The following is a 17064-nucleotide window of genomic DNA, read 5'->3' as shown; positions in this document are numbered from 1 at the left end:
TCGCCCGTATGAGTGAAACCGGAACACTACTGGGAGAAATAAAGGTCATTCCCTCCCTGTACCGGGGCTCTCAGTGCAGGCACTGGCAGATTCAGAATGCTATTGAACTGCAGATAACCTACATATCTATAGCTCAATTTACTTTTTTTTGCACGTGATGGGTTCCCTTTAAAGGTATTATCTGAACGTAAATAAATTTGCAGGTCCCTGGCCCAACAGCCAGGTCAGTATTACTTGACAGGTGGATGGTGGTCGCAAAGCACCTTCTACCTTCTACCATTTGCGATCCACCTTTGCATGACGTTGTGTGTCAGACCATAAGAATAATGCTGCTGGAGCTGCTGCAGGTTTGATAGGCATTGCTTGGTTTAGTTTGATATTTTGTAGGATTTCCTGCAGATTATTCCAGGTCTTACACTCTTTGTCAACACCTTCTACTATTCCTTTAGACATGCAAATTAGTTCTCCTCCAAAAGAAAGAAAAGCTGTCTCTCTAGTGCCAACCATTGGAAGTAGTTACTCTACAAGTCAATGGGTAGTCCCAGCTTGGCATTCTTTACAAGGAGAAATAGTGCCCCCTTAGACATAGCACACGCTGATTTATAGCTGATGTCAATAGTTCCAAGTCACCAGTTCATGATTCCATATTGATTGAGCACCAAAAATGGCTTTCTCTATGGTAAGTATGATGTGGCGTCTACACAGCGTCGCCAATGATTGACATCAATTCAATTTTCAGCAATATATTAGCCATGCGATACAAGACAATCGGCAAACAATCAACAAGGATACTGGAAGAAGGCATAGTAAGCATAGTAAGCATTTTACATAAGAATTACACTTTTGTAAGGAAACTGCAGCATGCAGATAAGCAGATATGCAGATTTTGATTTACAAAGGCAAGCTTGTGAACCTCCACAGTATTTCTGCATGCACATTGATAGCATTTAGACTAAGAATTCCGATACATTCCACAAATCATGAAAATTACGACATTCCTCATGTTAGTCAAGGGTTACCCAAAAGCTCTGGTGTTCTTGGTGGCAGCTTGCTTTCATAATAGAATGCTACCAAAGAATAAGTTCTACCCAACGTCACTTTGACTTTTCCATGTTGCATTTCAATCTTTGTAAAATAAGTCCGTAACTTATCCAAGTGGTCTCTAACCTATGGCTGTAGTTTTGCAACAGCTAGGAGACTACAACTTGAAGATCTCTGGCTATGGCTATGGTCCTCAGTGAGATATGACTTCACCACATGCTGTCCCCATGTCACCCTACCTTTAAGAGTATGAGATTTGTGGAAAAAAAAAGAAATATCTGAGTAAAGAAGCTTAATTTTCTCAGATTGGTATAATTGGATAATTTAAAGTTTTAAAATCTACTTTAAGGAATATTCTTGTGTCACTTGTAGGCTACTTTCACAGGGTGAATTGTGGCATCAATACTATGGTTGGCAATACCCGGATCTCCTGCACTTCAACTGAACTAGACTTGGATCACCATTCTGTGGGAGATCCTCTGGAGGTCCAGCTTTATTGCTTCTTAAAGGAATTCCAAAACTAAACACATAAGTCCAGAAACTGACACAGACAGAAGAGGGCCCCTGTGCAAAATAAATATATGGGCCGTTCGCCGTCCAACAGCTCATCATAATCCACAAATCCACCTGTTCTGGAGGTGGTGGTGGCCCCCTTACCATTTATGGATTGTCTACCCCTGCGTTTGTCATTAGCTTCAGGATAAATTATAAATGTTTGATTGCTGATCTGACTGTTGTGACCGCCAACAGCCAGGAGAACCTGGGTCCCAAAGTCCCATATGTGATCGATGTGATAATGCATGTGAGTAACCACTTCATGTATTAACAGTTCATGGGATTTAGGTGCCATTCACATTGTATTTGAACCCTTTTATTGGGTGTCTTTTTGTGGGGAGATTCAAACATATTCAGGTGGAACCACGAATGGGGCCATACAGCAGAGTGACTCAAAAAAAGTTAAAATGGATTCTCGTTTGTGTTTTTTCCGGTGTCGTGCACTTATGCAGATGGACACAGAACCTAAACTACTACATTTTGGGGGATTCAGACAATCACGTGATGGAAGGGGAAAAATGTAGCTTTTTTTTATTAAAAAGGTAGGCAATTTTTTGACAATCAGAATTTCAAGGTATGAACACTAAGTCCCCAATGCATCATTACTTGTTCTATGGTTTTCTGGAATAATTTTCTCTTATTAGCGGCTTTGGTATTAGCACATTATTCTCTATAAGATATAAGCCACATTTTAATTTGTCTTTCTTTTTTGTCTTTTTTTAAATTTTTCCTTGGCAACTTTGCTTATCCGGATATTTTGGACAGAATCATGATATATGACCTTTTTTGAAGGTCACGTTTCTATGACACATCTCACTCCATTCCCTGTCTGACAAAAAAAGAAAAGGGACTTCAAAAAATTGCAAATGAAGAATTGGGAGTCATTGTGTCTCTGATTTCAATCACTTTGTTCAATTTGAGTAAAAAAAAAAACCCACATCAATACCAAGGTTTATCTTGGTAATGATATAATACCGGACCAGGAAAATATCAGAGGAAATGATCAAGAATTATTTATGTCTTTGAAAAATGTTATTCTTCTTCCCTCCTCTAGAGCTCATTGTAAGGCTAAATAATAAAATCTGATTAGTGATGAGCGAGTGTGCTAGTTACTCGAGTTTTCCGAGCATGCTCGGGTGTTCTCCGAGTTTCTTGGGCGTGCTCGTAGATTATGTTTGAGTCCCCGCAGCTGAATGATTTGCGGCTGCTAGACTGCCTGAATACATGTGGGGATTGCCTGTTTGTTTTGGAATTATTTCAAATATTTCCTTTGAGGACTTTAAGTTTCATAGAAGTATGAGCTAAGGGTTTACAATAAACCACTGCCCTATAGATGACCATAGACACTGGGTTACGATCTATTATCTATCTGCACTTGGCTCATCCATGATGTAGTGGTGCCATTTAGGAAAAAAATTGATTTTTGAGTTTGGATTTTGCCTATCCAACCATATTGTTTCCACTCCCGAACGATAAGAGTCATCAGATATGTCAACTATTCTTCTTTCCCTTTTGGCTCATCAAATATGTCAAATGTGAATGTCATTGGGCTCCTGCAAAATAACCTACCTGCTATGTGATGGAGTGCTGCCACTTTAGCTTTGTACTGGCAACAAACATTAAAAACTTTTTTTTTTAAAGGATCTGTAGAAACTGTTTGGAAACTGTAGAAACTGCATACTAGAGATCAAACCCTTGGATTATTTTGATACAGATTTATTACTATTTACAACAGACAAGTACAATAGAGAAGCAGCATGCCAATTTTGGGAGGACCACAAAAAGAAAAGACAATTTTCACAAAACTTGAACACAATATATTATTTATTCTCGGTAGTGCTTGTCATTTTTTAGAGTATTTGTGGCGTGACGAATCAGAATCTGAATTCTGATTAAGTGAAAATTTCTATTAAATTAAAAATCAAAGTCATTGATTTGGCATTCACATTTTTGTAGATTTAGCCCAATTTTCTTTTTGTAGTTCCAATTGTAAAGCCGGTGGAGACTTATCAATGAATATGGAGGTAGACATATCATACTCTTGTTATTACAAGGGTTAATTTAATGGCATGTAGATGCAGAAAGATCTTACCTTTAGGGATCAGCTTCTACAGTGATTATGAAGGGGAGCTTATGATAGAAATGTAATATGCAATGCATTAAATACAGTTGTTCGGCATGGATATAAGAATTCAGAAAATACTAAGTCTATTAGGTAACATAATGAAGATGTGTGGCTATATGGGTCTTCTACCTACGTAATATAGCATACAACTTGCAAATTTAGGGTAAATTCTATTTAATTTAGTGAGGCCAAATACAATTCTATATGAACAGAATACAAATTAATAGGCAACATTAATCAAAGCTGGGAGAAAAACAATGAATCCGAAATTATTAGTTTAAAGGACTGTCTGGTTTTCAAAACCCTTTTCCAAATACCCTACTAGAGAATTCTGACTTAATGGCGGAGGGTACTAAATTCAGGACAGACTCCTCTATTGACCAATGAGTGATTCTTACTCTGGCGGACCAATCACTGATTTTATATGATAACTGTGTACTGCTTTATTTCACCTGTGGAGGCAGCGCAGGCTAACTGCACACTCACTGCCAAGATTAAAGAGATTGTTTGGGACTTTATTGTTGATGATGTATCCTTTAAAAGGTTATCAATACCAGATTGGTGCGACTCCGTATCCTGGCACCACCAATGGTCAGCTGATTGGATTGAAGGATGATGCTGGATGTGACCCAGCTCCACAGATATTGCAGTACCAGTGAATGGTCCTAAAAGCTCTTTCCTACTCAAGTGAAAGGGATGGCCCCATTACCAGGAGAAAAGGTTACACCTATGATACAGTATATCTGCTCCTGATCCGAAAGATGGGGGATACTGCTAGACTGTTGGGGGTTAGACCACTGAGACTACCACTCAATCCCAAGTCTATGGGTCTGATGGAGAAACCCAAGTACAGTGCTTGAGAAAGAATAGAATGGCAGTACACATGTGCAACCACCGCTCCAGACAAACGAGACAAAGACCCCATGTCCTTGAAAGTGGAGGGAGTCTTAGCACGCAGATCTTCACCAATCTAGCAGTTACCAAATGTCCAATCAGACCGTCAATGATCACTTATGTAGTGGTCCTGGATCACCAGTTATTACTGACTGTACGATCACAGTGAGTAGCAGATCGAATAGAGCGGCATTTCAGCATGCGCCCTGGAGCTCTATTCAAGGTCTATGGCGGGAATGGCGTATGCTCATCTGGCAATCTATTATAACTTCTCCCCACTGGGAATTTGCAGTGAGAAGTAATGGGGGTGAGGGTGTTTCAATGCTTGGTGGACCCCCCAACAATCAAACACTTACCACCTATTCTGTGTGTAGGTGATAAATGTCTGATTTTGGGAAAATCTCTTCAGTCATTCAGGTTTCCGTTCACGTCATAATATATATAATATACAGACTTGACTATTAGGATTGAATGAGGTGGGGGTCTGTGTTATACAATAATAACAAATTGCTTAGTAAAAAATAGCAATTTACTTTATTTCAAATTTTGTTTTACAATTTGTTGATTAAAATTTATATTAAATACTGTATGTTTCGTATTTTACACTTGCATCAAACACATAAATCACCAATACTTTCTTAACGTAACTATAATAATGGATCTGCTTTTTCTCCCAGAAATAGTTTCCCTCCTTGTCCATAGTGTATGTCTGGTTTTAGTTCTATTTCTATCAATAGCGATATAATACCAGACGCTGAATGTGGACAAGAGTGGCGCTGTTTCTGGAGAAAACAAAAAAAGCCAAGCTCCTTTAAGAACAGTAATTTGCTCATAACATAAATAGGCCAAGAATTTCTCATCAGGACAAATAAGATAAGACAAAAATTGCAAATTGGTTTGAAGACTAGAACAAAGTAAATGATCCTTACAATGGAAAAATATATGTAGTGAAGGAAAAGAAACGATCACTGACTAATAGCATGTTTCCATTAATTATCCATAGCACCTAAGGATGCATGGGAGAATACTGCATTGATTTATATCATGCAGGGAAAATTAATTACAATGATGCTCGTCACAACTCAACAACTTAGCCTAAACCAAGTTAGATCGTTAAAACAAAATTATCTGTATCCATATAAAGTCATGTTTCAGTTATGAATCATTTATAATGATTTTATCAGGGATCGGGTGTAATAAAAACTCAATATATTCTACTATTATCAAAATCACTCTCTTACATACGTTTCAGTCTTAAAGAGTAATTACTTTTTTTTTCTTTAATTATTCATTGGCCATTGAAAAGTTATGATTTTTTATATATATTCTTCTCTTCCAAACAAAAAGGTGCAGTGCTGTTTTAACTGCTTGGTTCATGTTCCCTAATAATCTGCTTTCCGCAGGTTTACAGCCAAGAACCTATACTCTGTTATAAACAACCAGTATGGGTAATCCACTACCGGAGTACGGGGAACGGGCGCAGCCATTCTCAGGCAGGGAAAGATCCATACACAAATTGTTTGTAAATTGAATGTGGAATCCCTGCTGAGCTGCAGCTGAAAGTAAAGTCTTCAACCAGGCAGTTAAAACAGCACCGTAGCTCAGTGTTTGTAAGAGGAGGCAAAATAAGGTCATGGAGTACAAAAATTCACAACATGCTGATCAACAATTAAAGGGAATCCGTCACCCACTGGGACATATATAAACTATTAATATGGGCATACAGGTGATAGAAATGTTAAGATAGTCCTACCTATAAGCCTCATATCTGCGGTCTTGTTGAAAAATCATCTTTTATTTCAGTATACTAATGATTTCTTCCAGGCTCCAGGGCGCACGGTGCCAGGAAGAAATCTCTGCCTCCTGTCTTCATTTGCGTACCACCTCCCTCTCGTCAGCATCACAGTGCCCTGTGACATGTAATGGTGGACCCGGAATGCTGCACCCTTAAATAGCGTGATTATACAGTACCTATTCTGCCCTTCTATGGAAATTAGCTAAAGCGTTCTTCTGCACAGGTGCCAGCAAGACACTGCAGTGACCTTCGGCGTGCGTGTCGATATGGTTCTCTCCCCACCATGCATACATGAGGCATCAGAAACTGTATGGTTCCTAAATATGCAGGGAAGAAGGAAGTGGGAGAGCATGCCTGCGCACAAGAACACTGTAGTCAATGCCCATAGAAGGGTGGAATAGGTAAGTATAATCACACAATTGCAGGGCTCAGGAGTGGGATTCCAGGGCCACCATTACATGTCACAGGGCACTGTCACACTGATGGGAAGGGACTGGTATGCACTTGAAGACAGGAGGCAGAGATTTGTCCCAGGTCCCAGAGCCTGGAAGAAATCATTGGCATAAAGAAGAAATAAAAGACAATTTTTCAACAACAAGACCACAGATATGAGGCATTCAGGTAGGACTATTTTAACATTTCTATCACCTAGAACAATGAGGGTAATATGCTAATAAAAATAATGAAAAATGAAGATAAGCAACCCCTCAGGAAATATGGATGGCAAACCATCCGGTGAAAGAACCCAATACCAGTGAGTATGGTGGAAGATGATGCTGACAGAGTCCGAAGTAGAGATAATATATACAGCAACACGTGAAAATGAATAAAAACACCTTTATTAAGATATAAATGGGTGTACACTTAAAATAAATAAATAAAAAGGCATCCCAAATAAATGTGTGATGTTGGATTATAATAACCTACAACATAGGGTTTCAATATATACCCATGAGGCACAGGCTCAAAAAGAAAGGGAAAATAAAACCTTAATAAAGCCCCCAAAAAAAGGAATTGTGCATACAGTGCACTATGTAATAATAAGGTTGTATATACACAATGTTACAAAAAATACGATGAAAAAATAAAACACATTTATTTGGGATGCCTTTTTATTTATTTATTTTAAGTGTACACCCATTTATGACCTATACTCTGGATGTTGAGAATGAGGTGTGAATACCATGTTAAGCTAATTATTTCTGCAATATGATTGAATAACAAAAAAATGTTCTGAATCTACTACAAAAAAAAAAGTTCCATTCTACTAATATTATACAAAATGAGGAATGACATTACTAAGAAAAAAATTAAAACCTTTTAGAAGAAAAGCTTGATTCCTTAGTCTTTGCATTTTCTGAGGTTATTAGCAGAGTCTTCCACACAGAGGTTTTTGCCATTTCATCAGAAATGTTTATTACTGATGGGTCCTCTCTAGACAGAATTAACACAATAATGCACACAATAAATAATTGGACTAGTTATTTTTTTTTATAGTTCTCTTCCCAGAAGTTACTAATTGAAGATTTGTAAATATTTGCAAAATTACAAAAAAAAATTGGATGTTTGTTAGGGAATTCCCATATGTATTCAGGATGTCAAGTAGCCGCAAATCATGCAGCTGCGGTAACAGAAACTAAATCTCCGAGCACGCCCAAAATACTCGGAGATCACCCGAGCATGCTCAGAAAAACCCGAGCAACGAGCAGACTCGCTCATCACTAATTGTAAACATAAACAAAGAAGAAAATGGAATCAAAATCAATAAAAATAATTGGAGACTCACTTCACCTTTCATATAGTTTTTAACAGCAGATGTTGTTAATTACCATTAAGAGTGGAATATTCATTGAAAAGGGTTGTTCCATCATAACAAACCCTATTGATTAGCTATAATACATGGACGCCATAGAGGGTAGGTCCTCCGCCTAAGACCAGCCTTTGTTTTGATTAATGCATACGCTCATGATTTGCACAGAGCTGTAATGGGGCATGTAATAAAGATCAGGCAAAATCAGAATTCGCTAGATCGAGCAAATTTTCCTGGGAATTTCAATTTTCAGCTAAGTTATTCTTTGCGAATTTAATGTCCCTTATTATGTTCTAAGCTCTTTTTAGACCCCGAAACATAATAACGTAAAATGTAAAAATTAACAAAAATCCTCATACCCATCTCACTGCTCATTTCTCCGGCACCTCTGCTCCTCAACGTTCCCTGTCTGATCCTCGTAGAATCTTCTAATCACAGCTGCTCGTACTGAAATCTGGAGTCTCTTCATACTAGGCTGGGACTTTTGGCTCTGATGAGGCCCAGGACGGTTCTGAGCATGCACATAAGGTTATGGCACATGCCGTGATATTGTGACGCCGTGACTTTGGGCGCACATGCGCAGAACTCTCCCGGGACTCATCAGAGGCAAAAGTCCCTGCCTACTGTGAAGAGGCCCAGGATTTCAGCACAAGCACTAGTGGTGAGAAGATGCGACAAGGATAGGATGGGGGACATTGTGGAGTGGAGGGCCCAGAGAGGTGAGTGGTAAGATGAGTCTAAGAAATTTATTTTTAACCTTTTGATGGCGTTTTATGATTCAGCAAAATGGTGGCCTTTTTTCTGAATCCGCGCGGAAGCAAATTAGAAAAAAATATACGTATTTTTATAAAATTCTAATAAAGTTTAATTCCGCTTGAATATACTTGCTGATCTCTAAGGGCAATCTGTAAAATCAGACATCAGAAAGGATATGTAGGTTTGATTCTGTACCATTTATACATTTTGGCATGCCGATTATGATGCATTAAAGAGAAATATTGCATTGCTTCTAGGACAGACTTTCATATACGGCACTGATGGAGCGCACTACATAGAGGCCATACAGCTCTGTTGTGTGGAGCAGCAGAGTACATTTTGGCAATACATGTCAACGTCAGAGGGTCTACATTTAGAGAATAGTTTACGATGTCCTCATGTAGACTCCGCTGTTTTATTGGGGTCCATCAATGAAATAAAAGACGACACGTAAAATGTAGTGAATACATGTCATAGGATTACCTGCAATTCCCTTCCATTGGTAATTGTACTGTTCCTTCATCTTCCAGCACAAGCATACTTTGCTCTTCCTAAAGAGACACAATACAGAAATAATGTCAGACTGAATGAGGTCAGAGCTGATGGCTCGACGACGGATGAGAGCAGAATTGTGTTCTCCTTGACTAAACACATTATCGCCGGTCAATGGAGGATAATTTTTTTTCTCAGGCATGTTCCTTATTTCTGCTTACAGTGACCCATGTGTCAGGCTTCCTGGAGCCGTGATCTCTAAACTGGCTGTTAAAAAACTTCAACGCCTATCATGTCCTTACAATCTGCACCGGTAAGGACATGCTGGTATTTGCACTCTTTCGACACATCGTGCACCATCGTGGTCTTTAGAATTACTTAGTTTACACTCATGTCAATAAATTGACAATCATGAGCGGAAATCTCTAAAAAAAAACAATAGTTATTCTTGAAATTTATATTTTCGAAATCTGGGCATTTCACTTTATATTGGTTACCCAAGGGCAGGATGTCAAAAAGAAATTTCAGGATCCTGCTATTACAGTCTTAAATCTGTCTCTATTCCCTAATGATAATTTTTTTGCTATGAAATCCTTGAAAAAAAAAGAGACCCTAGTTCTAGTTGTTTTCATATAGTGTCACTTTTGATTGTTTTTGTGCCTAAAGGTCCGGTAACAATTGTTATAAAAACTCCCTATATCTACGCCACCATAATCTATCTGGAAAAGAAAATTACAAGGCAACGTAGAAACTTATAATATAGCTCTATTGTAAGGTATAGATATCTAAGTACATGAGAAAGTTTGAGAGCAAAACTTAACAAACCTCTATTTCAGCATCTTCCAACTTCTTTTTCTTACTTTCAGGCATTAAATCATCTAACCAACTCAATTCCCGTTTTGTGAAGAAAAAGTCCATAAGTTTCCTTACAAACACCAATGCCAGAACCTTATGGGAAAAAGCAAATGGCAGAACTGTGGATTAATAAAAGCAGATAGGAATAAAATGTAGAACACGTGAAGCCAGTCCTGGAGGGAAGGTGAAGAAAAAGAGGGAAAAGGGGGAAACACAGAAAAGACAAAGAAGAGGAAAAAGGTAGAATAATGAACACTGACAAAATGAACAAAACAAGACTTTTTTAAAGAGATTTTGATTATATTTTAGTTAAAATAAGATTTTAATTAGATTTGTTATTTGAATTCAACTTCAATTTGTAATTTTTTCCTTTTCCCGATTCATAACGCTTTGGTCATACATAGATTTTTTAGGCAGATTTTGAAGATATCAAATCAAAAACAGCTTTAATAATCTTTCATGTGGATTTTAAAGCAGATCTGCTTCAAAATCCACATGAAATTTCTCACTTCTTTTGACCTATTGCTTTGGCATAAATTAAAATACGTAATCCAGCAGGAAGAGGCGATGTTTTCTGTACTGTCGAATGTTAGATTGGAACTTTGAGGTCACGAAATCACCAAAATCTTGTTAGGGATTTAGACCGCAAAACAACATTTATTTTTTCCATTCCTTTTTATTAAGTAACCAGTATAGCTTCTCACCATCATAGGAAACACAATGGCGGCTCGCGAGGCTTTGATGACCCATAGAAGAACCAGACAACTTAGCTGCAGCACGGTGAAGAGATGAACCTTACGCAGGGGAACGTGTCTCAGGTAGATGAAGTCTGGCTGATGTTTTGCTGGCATCCAGAACAATAAGATTCGGTCAAAGAACTACAAAACACAATTGGTTTTAACCATTGACTTCATTTATTTGAATTTTCTATTTGCATCTGAACTACCTAAGGCCACTGAGATTCGAGTTTGAATTTTGGACGTTAAATTATGGTAGTTTTACCATCCATACCATGTGGAGACTGATGATTTGGATCAAAGGATTCGGTTGCCTTGGGTGTACCTGGATATGGAGGGCTCAGGGATAGATGGTTGGGTAGGCCAATATATTGGCCAATGATTTGGATTAAAGGATTCGATTGCCTTGGGTGTACCTGGATATGGAGGGCTCAGGCATAGATGGTGAGGTAATATATTGGCCAATGATTTGGATCAAAGGATTTGGCTGCCTTGGGTGTTCCGGATATGGAGGGCTCAGGGATAGATGGTTGGGTTGGCCAGTATATTTAAAAAAAATTATTGAGGCCCACGCAAGATGTACTGCTATCAAGTATTCCACCAATCACTTCAATTATATTATATCGTAAATAACATAGAACTGGACATTAAATATACTAACAGATCTTAGCTCTCCTAGTATTTTTTAAATCAATAAAATAGTTTAAAAATATTTTTTTAAAAAAAGCCTAATGGGCATTTGAATGTAAAAGCAATAAATAAAAAAATTAGTTTCATATTTATTGTTAATATATTTATTATAACAATTCAAAATATTACCTGAATTCCCTTTAGTGACGAGGCCCCCATATAGAGAAAGACGCCATAAAGAACTGGCATAGGAATAAACTGATTATCAGAAAAAAAACAAAAAATTTAATGTAAAAAATTAAATACAAGTGTTTCTATTTTCATAAACACTACATATTTTTACAATTCTACAATTATAAAAACATACACTCGATTACATACATACTTGTCTTGAAGGGTCAGTTGTTAAAGATATTTAAGTAAAACATCTTACATTTTAAATTTTTTCAGTTAAACTATACATTTTACTATTTTTCTGTTTTATACATAACGCTTGAAAAGTTCCAACACTTAAAATTGTTTTTCTATTTTCTAAGGCCTTCGAAAGTACTTATTTTAAAGTAGTATCCTACAAAATAGCAAAAAGAAGCACGCTCAGCAATTGGGTCGAAAGAAGAAGGAGACATCTACTGGGAGACCTTGCATGTATAACTAGAGGGTCCACGTGACCAGACCCTTAAAAGGAATCTGTCAGTGGGATCAACCCTCCTAAGCCATCTTTTTGTGCATGTAGGTCATAGAAAAATGAATATAATGATACCTTGATATCTGTGATCTGAAGTCTTATTCCAGAGAAATCCACGTTTTTCCTAGTTTGTAAATGAGCAATTAGGATCTATGGGCCAGATATAGATCTCCCTGAAAATCTGCCTCCAGAGATAAACAAAGGGGGAGTTACCAGTGTGAGACATGTAGATCAGGAGAGAAGTCTGTCAGTCATTACATGTCTCACACTGATAATGCTCCCTTTCATTTATAATAACCTCTGTAGTCAAATGCTCCGGGAGATCTAAGTCTGGCTCATAGATCTCAACAGCTCATTTACATAATAAGAAAAATGTGGATTTCTTGGGGAAAAAGACATCAGATTGCAGATATCCATATATAATATTATTCTGCTTCCTATGACCTGCCTGGTCATATAGATGACTTAGGAGGGTTAATCCTACTGACAGATTCCCTTTAAGAATCAAAATTTGATTTTACAAAAGTTACTGGTTTGAACAATCATTGAATTCACTTTGGGATTTTTTTATGCCAATTGCACATCATTGTCTCATTCTAATTTATAAATATGGCTTTAATCATTTTGCATACAATATTACGGTAAATATTTTAATGAGATCTATTTCTCAATATTAAGGTAAGAAGTATTAAAAGTATCTTTCAATTAAGTCACAACTAATAAAAACTGAATTTTACAAACCTGAAGAATCCTCGTCATAAAAACTGATGATCCCATAAGAACAAAAATCATGAGTCCCGTCACCCTCTGTTCCCGAATTCCCAAAAACTTTGGCTGCTCTCCTGGAGCGGAGCACGCGGATTCCAATTTTAGACTGTTCACGTGAGTGATGGACAGTACAGTGGCAGCGACGAACCAGGGCAAGCCCATCACAGAACACACGCCAAGCATAACCCCAACCATGAGAAGATCGAGATGGTAACCGCAGCCTTTCTGTAGCAACAATGTAATAAAAAAATGCTTATTACTTTATTGATGTCATTAGTTTTAGTTTGAAGAACCAGGGTGAATCTTCTATTAATTTTTTTTTTGCCATAATTACTGATCGACTCAAAAACAGTTCATATGTTGAGTATCAGATCCTGACACCACGTTAATACGCACCTCTTCAGGCATTAAATGATTGACTCCACAGAGAAAAGGAGCCATTTCATAGGAGCCTTAGTTTTATGAAAAAAGGGCCTTTTTACAAAAAGACCCTTTTTATATTTTCCTTAGTAAAAACTGAGAATATCAGCAAAATCACATAACACTCAATAAATTGTACCTAAGGATGAAATAAATTGTTTCTGTAATTGGTTTCAATGGTTTATCAGCATGAAATCATCAATGCAGGACTAGATGTCATGTGCCCAGCAGTCTAGCTAATCTGTGTAACCCCGCCCACACCACTGATTGGCAGCTTGATGACAATGTACACAGGAAGCTGCCAATAAGTGGTGTGGGCGGGGTTGTACACAGTTTAGCAATCTGCCTACTGAACATCTACAGCCAATGACAAACTCGTCAAATATTTTGTGTGCACCTCATTTCAGAAGCATGTACCCAAAATATCATCTTGTTTGAGGATCAGAAATTGTATTGAGTTTGTAGAACTACAGACATACAGAATTACAAGAGCAACTAACATATAATGTCCTAAGGGTGGTCCAAAATGTAAAAACGACAGCGATCATCATGACTATTAGTGTCTCTGCCACTTAACTAATATTCATTTTACCTTCAACTTGTGTTCTTTTCTATTAATAATGACAGCTGTGATTTGTTGGTCCATGAAGATCAAAATGGTGCAGAGCAGAGATGGAATAACGGCTGCCACCACCGTCCACCAAGGGTTAGGTCCTAAGGGATTAATAAGCCAGCCTCGATCATCTCTAGTGGGCTACAAAATAAAAACAAACAGAACATTTATTTGGAAGCCATATTGTTATAATATATTTTCAAATCGTATCACTCATCTGAAGATCTGTTTCGACATATTCCACTGTGTGTGTCACAGGTGTGTCACATGCAACAGACTGTTGCTCTGCATCTGGCTGCAGAAGGTCTCTGCGTTTGGCATTACAGATGCCTCCTTAATCCTTCTGACTCTTAGACCCAGCAGCAACCTCCCTCCGGCTCTAGTTGACACACCTGGACCTGGGTGTTTATAAATCCCCAGTCTGCTGACGAGAATCGCCGGTGATATTCACATTTTTACCCTGTGAAGGCTTGGCGCTATAGCAGTCAGTTTACTTCCTCTCTGCAGTTGTTTAAGGACGTTTGGTGTTACCTCTCTGAGTCTGCTCAAATTAAGTTCAATCCCCTTGTCTGTCTAACTTTTTGTCTTTAATTTGCAGTGGGGACAGACCTGTGTTCATCCTCTCCCCCTCCCAATCCAGGGCCTACCTCAAGGGAGATACAGGGCCTAGGTTTCTTGCTCGGCATTTGGTGAGGAACCAATTTAGGGACTGAAGGGAAGGTAGGGTGTAATTAGATCTGCCTAAGGGTCTCCAGTCACCCTTTCCCTAGTGTCTGGGCTTCCTTCCCCTCATCTCTTCATGTTGCACTTAGTCTTTCCCACACTGTGCGTGACAGTGTGGCATGGACTCATCAATTGTTACACAAGCCTAAAGGAAAGGTCCACCTTCACAACCTTTTTTTTATTTTTCCACTGCTAACATTTACAATGAAGCAACTTTCCGAAAAAGATTTCAGTTTAAAATCTCCTGTCCTTTTATGTCTACAGCTTCAATGCAGAGCTACGTATCTCCATGGTGACAGACTACAAACAAACCCTCTGTAGTCATTTACTGTAGTCACATTACCAAAATGTCCATATTTCTTGCACACCCACCAAATGTATCAAAGTAAGAAGCGTGGGACAAAGCATGTGACTTCAGGATCTGAAAACACAGGGTTTGCAGTTTTTTTTTTACTGTGAAGCTACATAGATCTCTCACATGAGCTGTATACATAAGAGTATATGAGGTTGTTATACAGTAAAGTATAAGGCCATTTGCAAACTTTGCTTCATTTTTCATTCTAGACACTTTGGTGCAAATTCTATGGTTAGAGAGAAGGACAATATATAACTTTTAGGAGTTATAGACACCTCTGAAAGAAAAAATTATTCTACATATGTTATTGGTTACCTTAAGTTTAGAAACTTTCCCCAAGTTTCAGGCTGTTGTTTTTGTTACCTCATTTTCAAACCTACTTATGTCGAATTTGCAACCTGCTCCTAATTTCTGACCTTTCTCATATGGTTTTTTGTCCCTCCCAGTAACACATACTGGATATGAGGATTGTATATCCAGGGGGCTGCTGCTTTCACTATCTCATCAGCTTCATTCCTGGAAAACTGTATCCTTCTCCAACCTTTGAGGGATCTCTTCTACGTTGTGGTGACAGCCATCTATACTATGATATGTGCAATCCCTCCACCTCCTGCAGAGCCTAGATTATGTCCTCTCTCTGTACACCAATACACAGCCTAGGTGAGAAACTTCCTCCAATGTGTCCATTTTATGTGTGATCTGCCCACCTAAGGACTTGAGTGCAGATCTACCTCTCTACACTCTTCACGCTCTTCTATTACCCTCATTCTGGTATCTCTATTACTGATAGGCAGAAAGAGGAGCAGAGAGATTACACAGCAAAGAGCAGTGTGCAGTGGGATCTATTAAAAGCAGAAGCGCAGCCAGCTATGTGAAGGAGTTACACAGTCTCTACATCAGCAAAATGATGTTTTTTTTCTAAGAAGACTATGTAGAAAGTTGCTTCATTTTGCCTTTAGGAAGCAAGAAGCAACAAAAAGCAACTTAAGCCTAGTTTTTGGTAATCATCTGTGTGCACATATAAGTATGTTAACATATACCACAGGCATATTTATATTGCATAATTTTCTCCTACTGACTTTGCAGTTTGCAACAGAACCTGATCTTCAATTACTTTACAGGAATATAGACTGATTTTGTCAAATAAAGCTACGCCATTATGACTTTCTATTCCGAAACCATGAAGATGACAGTTTATTAGAAAACAGATATAGGGTTATCACTTCCGAGCTGACTCAAGGAATGAGGTGTAAGTAATAAGATGCAACTCAAAAGAAAGTCTTTTCACTCGAAATGGAAGCAAGAAGGCTTCTTAATGACACTCTCTGCAGATTATTCTGCAGCACGTTCGATCATCTCGACTTAGAGATTCCTTTTTCCCGATGTCTCCATGACTTCAAGGCTTATTTATTACAGCTAGAAAATGTGTCCAGCTTGATGAATAGTTCCCTGCAGGAGTTTACAAAGCAGCTTATTATAAAAGCAATCTGATGCATAACTATATACGGTGACAAGTGTTTTAACATATTCAGCTTCATGTCTCAGGATGGAATAATACAATCTGAAGGCAAAATTCATTTATATTCAGAACTAGATACTTTTATCTAAACAGCAGCCCTGGAGTGAACCCTTTACTGTATTAATCAGTCGGAATATTCTACAGTATATTACATTTTCATATTAATTTACAAGTAAATACAGGAATATTTGTATATTATATTAAAGGGGTTGTTCACTACCTTTTCAAATTGTCCCCTTTTAATTAACATTTGCAAAAATACCCTTTTTCTAAACAAAATGATTTACGTAT

The 17064-nt window shown here is 37.9% G+C and overlaps 1 protein-coding gene across 3 annotated transcripts in view; it reads right to left on the bottom strand.

Moving 5' to 3' along the window:
* Positions 1-17064, bottom strand: part of SLC4A10 (solute carrier family 4 member 10) — a 273046-nt gene that overhangs the window by 14516 nt on the left and 241466 nt on the right. For 2 of the 3 annotated variants that reach the window (XM_073545734.1, XM_073545735.1), the window contains exons 18-25: positions 14156-14317; positions 13117-13368; positions 11880-11948; positions 11028-11201; positions 10294-10416; positions 9460-9527; positions 7728-7844; positions 3689-3726 (exon numbers count right to left, since the gene is read on the bottom strand). In XM_073545734.1, coding sequence (XP_073401835.1) covers positions 3714-3726; positions 7728-7844; positions 9460-9527; positions 10294-10416; positions 11028-11201; positions 11880-11948; positions 13117-13368; positions 14156-14317 — 978 coding nt within the window. In that variant the 3' untranslated portion in view covers positions 3689-3713. The remainder of the gene's footprint in view (positions 1-3688; positions 3727-7727; positions 7845-9459; positions 9528-10293; positions 10417-11027; positions 11202-11879; positions 11949-13116; positions 13369-14155; positions 14318-17064) is intronic. The other variant, XM_073545736.1, reaches the window with a different exon arrangement.

The sequence above is a fragment of the Dendrobates tinctorius genome, unplaced genomic scaffold (genome assembly GCF_039654945.1).
Source record: "Dendrobates tinctorius isolate UK_male_01 unplaced genomic scaffold, ASM3965494v1 ptg000143l, whole genome shotgun sequence".
Lineage (NCBI taxonomy): Eukaryota > Metazoa > Chordata > Amphibia > Anura > Dendrobatidae > Dendrobates > Dendrobates tinctorius.
Note: the sequence above shows the minus strand (reverse complement) of the source record. Positions and strands in the feature narration are given on the sequence as shown.